This window comes from Meleagris gallopavo, chromosome 21 (assembly GCF_905368555.1).
Source record: "Meleagris gallopavo chromosome 21, MGAL_WU_HG_1.1, whole genome shotgun sequence".
NCBI classification, from domain to species: domain Eukaryota; kingdom Metazoa; phylum Chordata; class Aves; order Galliformes; family Phasianidae; genus Meleagris; species Meleagris gallopavo.
Window position 1 is genome coordinate 4134183 of NC_139424.1, and position 6019 is coordinate 4140201.

General features: G+C 59.4%; 2 protein-coding genes across 2 annotated transcripts; both read right to left on the bottom strand.

Annotated features, from left to right (window-relative positions):
* Positions 1 to 695: 695 nt before the first annotated feature.
* UPK3BL2 (uroplakin 3B like 2) lies at positions 696 to 2373 on the bottom strand. Its single transcript, XM_010721773.4, has 6 exons — positions 2187 to 2373; positions 1710 to 1853; positions 1408 to 1639; positions 1157 to 1233; positions 954 to 1077; positions 696 to 876 (listed from the first exon to the last, which is right to left on the bottom strand). The coding sequence occupies exons 1-6, from the start codon at positions 2239 to 2241 to the stop codon at positions 777 to 779; spliced, it is 732 nt and encodes a 243-aa protein (XP_010720075.2). The 5' UTR covers positions 2242 to 2373; the 3' UTR covers positions 696 to 776.
* Positions 2374 to 2761: 388 nt separating this feature from the next.
* UPK3B (uroplakin 3B) lies at positions 2762 to 3999 on the bottom strand (the record flags this gene model as incomplete). Its single annotated transcript, XM_085241181.1, has 5 exons — positions 2762 to 2933; positions 3076 to 3196; positions 3321 to 3397; positions 3462 to 3672; positions 3747 to 3999. Coding segments are annotated over 5 exons (816 nt in total), but the record flags the coding sequence as incomplete, so codon positions are not given.
* Between the last annotated feature and the right edge of the window lie 2020 nt (positions 4000 to 6019).

Genomic DNA, 6019 nt, shown 5'->3' on the forward strand with positions numbered 1-6019 from the left:
GGGGACTACAGGGACTCCGACATTTCTAAGCCCCCCAAATGGGGCAGCGGGACGTGCTGCAGCCCACAGCTCGGCACCGTGCCTGCGCAGTGCCTGCTCACACAGAAAGTGCTCTAATGCCCCCAAATCCCATGTACCCCTGGCGCACCCTCAGCCCAGGGACACCACGGAGTGACCACGGGGTCACCATGGAGGCACCATAGGGACATCAGAAGGACATCCTGGGGACACCACAAGGGCACCATGGGGACACCATAGGGAGGGACATCATGGGGACAACGTGGAAACACTGTGAGGACACCATGGGGACACAGTAGGGACAGCGTGGGGCACCAGGCAGACAGCATGAGCATACCCTGGGGACCCTGAGGGACACCATGGGGACACCGTGGGGGCACTGTGGGGTCACTACAGGGACAACATGGGGATATGGTACCCTACAGCTGGGGGTGGTTGGCAGGCTGGCAGTGAAGCAATCATTATCATTCTTCTGGAAATCACAGGATTTTCTGCTTCCTACAACCAAATATTTGCTCAGGAGCACTGCAGGTGTTCCCTTCCCAGGTGCAGGTGCCATGGGAGGAGCCTGGCAGAAGCACCCTGGGCATCTCCAGCCCCTACGTGATGCACAGAACAGCACAGTGTGAGCTGAGCCCTCCCCCAGTACAGCCCACAGACAGAGGCAGACGCACGGCACACATGAATCTGTTTATGTCCCAGTCCATCTCTGGGGGCAATGACATGATGACACGGTGACACGGTGACATGGTGGCCCCTCAGAGCCGTGCGGCCGGCTGGTCGTACACGTGGTGGGTGTTGTAGCGTTGGATGGACGCCGAGTCTGGCCTGAAGCTGCCCACGCCACACACCTCGGAGCTGGGGGAAGGACACAGCACGGGGACACAGCATGCTGCTGTCACCCGTCGCCACCCCTTGTGCCCTATGGGACTCACCTGCACAGCACGACCAGGAAGGCGGCCAGCAGGATGGCCAGCAGCACTGACAGGATGGCAGCGATGGCGATCATGGCACCGCTGCGGCCACCGCCCGTCCCAGGGCTGCTCGGGATCTGCCGGGCTGCGGGGAGAGCAAAATAGGGCTGTGCCTCACCTGCCCCACCGTCCCACCCCACTGTGGGCAACTCTCACCCCGGTACCTGTCTTCAGTGTGATGGGCCCCGACCATTGCGTGGTGGCTACGGGCTCAGAGCCATTCAGTGCGAGGAACTTCACCCTGCAGAGGAGATCACAAAATCTCTAGGGCTGGGAGAGTCCAACCCCAACCCACCCTCAGTGCCACATCCCCACAGTTCTTAACACCTCCAGGGACATAGACTCCCCCCTCCCTGGGCAGCCATGCCACTGCATCGCTGCCATTTCTGAGAAGAAATTGTTCCTAACAACCCACCAATAGGGCCCAGGGCCGGGCAGGGGCCCATTGCAGTTGGGTATGGAGATGTTGTTAACACAGCTGGTCTCGCTGCCCACACGCAGCACGGTGAGCTCCCCATTGGGTTCAAGGCAGCGGTAGTGATACTGCATGGCATCCAGCGTCAGGTAGGCTGAGGTGTTGGCAGGGAAGTGCTGGAAGCTCCACTTGGGCATCTCCACCTTTGCACTGTCATTGAAGTCACCCTTGCCTGCGGAGATGGGGATGGCAGTGAAGGGGAACACTCCAATAGAGCCCCATCCTTCCGTCACCCCACTCACCTGCAGTGGTGGCCACCACCAGCCAGATGTCAGACGTGTTGTAATTGTCAAAGATGCAGCGGGGCTGCTCCAGCACGAAGGTGCTGCCCGTCACACGGCCCCCCAGGTTGGCACCAGCCAGGAGGGGTTTGTAGAGCAAATTGTCTGCAGCAGAGCAATGAGAGCAGGGCCGGGTGGCTGTGGGATCTGGGCACGGGGAGGATGTGCTCCCCACAGCCCAGGGGTTTTGGGCTCAGATGCTGTGAAAAGGGGCAGCAGGCAGTGCCAGCACCAGAGAGACCCCAGGGGACCCTGCGCTGCGCTGCAGGCTGAGCTGGGTGACACCAAGGAGGGTCCCAGTCTGCGGGTGTCACCCACAACACCCATCCTCCAGAACAGATCCCCTCTGCAAGCACAGGGGACACCTCCAAGCAGAGCCAGCAGAACCCCCCCTACCCCATTATTTGGGGCTACGAGCCCCCCGTGGTGCACACTCACCCAGGCCGTGGGCTGTGGTCAGCAGCAGGAGCAGCAGGAGCAGCAGCGGGCGCATGGTGCTGGTGCTGAGTTCGGAGTGCGGGCGCAGGGCGGGGGCCAAACGCCTTGTCCCCCCTGCAGGACCCGCCTGCGGCCTCCAACCACCCACATTCCTGTGAGGCCACAGCCCCGCGGCAAACAGGTCGGGCTCGTTTCCCTGCAGAGCATTACGCTACGGCTGGGTGCCCTCTGGGTGGTGTGCTGAGCACTGTGACGCTCGTGGCACGGGTGGGTCCCAAAGTGCCATTCCCAGAGGGGTGCCCGTGGGATGGGTGAACCCACGTCCTGGTGTCCCCATCCCATGGTAAAAAAAGCATCCAGCATTGCATGAGACGTGTGCCCCAAGATCATAGAACCATCACAGAGCCGTGGTTTAAGTCAGACTGGTCCCACTGCCTGCAATGCACGGGGACGCCCACAGCTCCATCAACACTCAGAGCCCCTCCAGATTGACCCTGGGGGTCTGCGGGGATGGCACACCCAGCACGTCCAGGCCATGTTCTGGTGGTTGGGTTGAAAGACAACAAAAGAAGCAATTAAGGATGGAAGTGATTTTACTTGGTGGGCCATGGGCCACGGGGCCGCGGCGTGCAGCCACAGATGCAGGTGGGGGGCAGCGTGTGGGGCAGGGCTGGAGGGACGTGGTGGGTCCTGTAGGGCAGGTGGGTGCCCAGGTCCCAGCAGCACAGTGGGACGCACACCTGGGTGCTGTAGGAAGAGATGGTGAGGCATCAAGCAGGGTCCATGCAGCTCAAACACCGCAGAAACCACCCCACCCCATTTCCAAAATACAGCAAACCCCCCAGTATAAGAAAAAAACTGTCTTAAAATCCCCGTGCCCCACTCGTACCCCACAGCTCCCAGCATGGCCATGGCCAGCGCGGCACCCAGGCTGGCCAGGATGGCAGCGATGATGACTGCGGTGCTGCTGCGACGTGCTGGTGTGGGGTCAATGGTGCTCAGGCTGCGAGCTGGAAGGGCACGGGGTGAGGGGTGGGACCCGGGGTTAGGGTGCCACAAGGACATTGGGGAGCTCTTCTCCCCTTTGGTTTTGGGATGGTGGCACGGAGGTCGCAGCCCCACTCCCACCAGTACCTCTCCGCAGGAGGATGGGGTCGGACCACTTCGTCTCCGCTTTGGGGCCGCTGCAGCCCATCAGCAGGAACTTCACCCTGCAGGATGGGCACCTCTGGCACCGGTATGGGGACAGTGCGATGTCCCTTCCCACAACCTCACCTGTAGGGCCCCGGGGAGGGCAGTGGTCCATTGCATGGTGCCCGGCCATGGCACATTGTGTCCCCGCCGACCCGCAGCACGGCTGCACCGGGAGCTGAGCATCCATAGGCGGCCGCTGCCATCTCCAGTGTCATGTAGGCACGGGCGGTGGGCAGCCCCTCATATGGGGGCACCTCCGCTCTGGATGTGGGGTTTTTGAAGGTGATGGCAGCTGCACGTCACAGATGTGGGGTGAGCAGCCAGGGGTGAACACTCCCAATGCCCCCCACTGCAGCACATGCTCACCATCAGCAAAAGCCACAGCCAGCCAGACAGCATCGGAGGCATTGGCAAGGGGGTCGAAGATGCAGCAGGGTCTCTCCAGCACAAAGGTGGTGGCCGTCACCTTCCCTGGCATGGCACCAGGGGCCAAGCGGGGCACGTAGGGCAACAGGGCTGGGATCGCGGCAGTGAGTGGGAAGCCCCCCAGCCACACACAGCCCCTTAAACCCCTCCCCAGCACCACTACCCACAGGAAGCCCCTCGCAGCCCCCCAGATTCACCCAGGCCAGCAGCTGCGTCCATCCCAGCCAGCGCCAGCAGCACCCTCAGCAGCTCCATGGCAGTCTGTTCTGTGCCGACCCGCTCCGTCCCACTGCTGAGGGGCCGAGCTGCCCCCGTGCCCCCAGTAAGCACGGCCCTCCCAGCCCCACATTCCAGCACTGGCTCCACCAGCACGGCAGGACCCCGCGGGCAGAGAGGGATGGGGCCCCTCCCAGGTCACCACAAGTCCCCAAAACAGCCCTGGACTGTTTGACCCCAGTCACAGGACACCAAGGATGAAGACACTGCAGTGTGACGCAAAAGGGGAAACCGAGGCACAGAGGTGATACTGGAGCTGCATTTGAAGGACTGGTTGGCAGGACTGGGAAGCCTCGTTAGGGCAATGGGAGAAATAAGGTAAGTGGTCCTTCCACCCCATTCACCACAGTACTGCCTGAATCCCACAAGTGCCCCATGACCCCCTGGCACACAGAGGCAACACTTGTGGGTGCAGCCAGCACTGCCCTGAAGGCAGGGAAGCACCTGGAGCCATCACACCCCAAACTCACCCAAAACCCAAAGCACTGAAGGGTGACTGGTCCCACCCAGTACATGGGGTGGGGTGGCAGCCAAGCTGCCATCTCCCAATTCTTGCCCCTTGCAGGTTTCGGGGCTAGGCTATCTTTCCCTTTCTTCACCCAGCAAGAATTTCCTTGCCCCCCCCCAACCCTTGACATGGGGATGGAGATAATGCTGCCCCCAGGCATGAGCTGTGCCAAGGCTCAGGGCCACGCTAACAGCAGGGCTGAGTGCTCTCTGCACTGTTTGCCAAGGGCTGGGGCTGCCGCTCCTCTGTACGAGAGGATTTCTGACTTCTCCTTCAGATTAAGTGGAAATGGGGCATCCAGAGATTATACAGTCCTGCTGGGGAGGGGAAAACCTAGCACAGCTGCAGCCAGCCTCCCTGCACTGGGACTAGAAGGTGTTCTGTGCAAGCTTCCTGGTGATACTGAAATGGGAGGAGCTGCTAATTGCAGAGAGATCTCCACAGATCAGAGAGCTGGGTACATCTGTGAGCGCCTGTTTTCAAGGGTGAAGCACAAGAAGAGCAACATTTCATCAAAACTCTGACAAACACCTTGAGAGCCCAATGAAAATTGCAACCATTTCCACTGGAAACAAGGCCAGACATCCTGCTAACCTTATGGTTTTGTTGCTGGCTTTTTACATTTTAACATTATATATATATATACAAAAATAAGTTTTGTTACTTACATACATTAACTCAATTATATATTTTGTATTAGGCCCAGAGGAATTTCTCTTCATTCAACACAGCCCAGGCAAGCCAACAGGTTGGACATCCATGGATTACACAGACCAGCTGGGGAGAGGAGAACCAGGCACAGCTGCAGTCAGTCTCCCTCTGCTGGGGCTGGGGAAACTGAGGCACGGCAGCAGCCCACTTCCCAGGGTGAAAGCCACACCAGCAGCTGCTGTTGGGGATGCCCCCAGTGCTCGGCGGGGTGACATCATGTGAGTCAGGCTGACAATGCAGCACCCAGCCCCAGACAGCCCCGAGGTGGGGAGCCTGCAGCTGACAGACATACAGGAGTGCTCACTCCAACCACACTCAGCAGGAAATTCTTGCTTTGCGTAGAGAATTTTCACTTCAGCACTCTTGTTTGCTCCCTGGGACGTCAGCAGGGGATAGAAAGCTGAGCTGTAAACTAGAAACCTCCCTTTTGCAAACAGGGCAGAAGAATATCTTTCCACAAAGCCCTGCAAACCACAGCTAGCTCAAAAGAACACCCTGTTTTGGCAGCATCCCAAACAAAGCCAGCAATCATTCTCTCCATAAAGCCTGCGTGTAGCAGAGGGTGGTAACTGATGTTCAGAGGGTTAAGCAAGGGGTGCAAGGACAAAAAGGACACTGGGTACAAGCCCCCAGCCCTCAATGACTCCAAAAACCCTTTCATTTTTGTATGGGCATGACAGAGGGAGGCTGCATAGAGAGGAGCATCACTGCAGGCAGC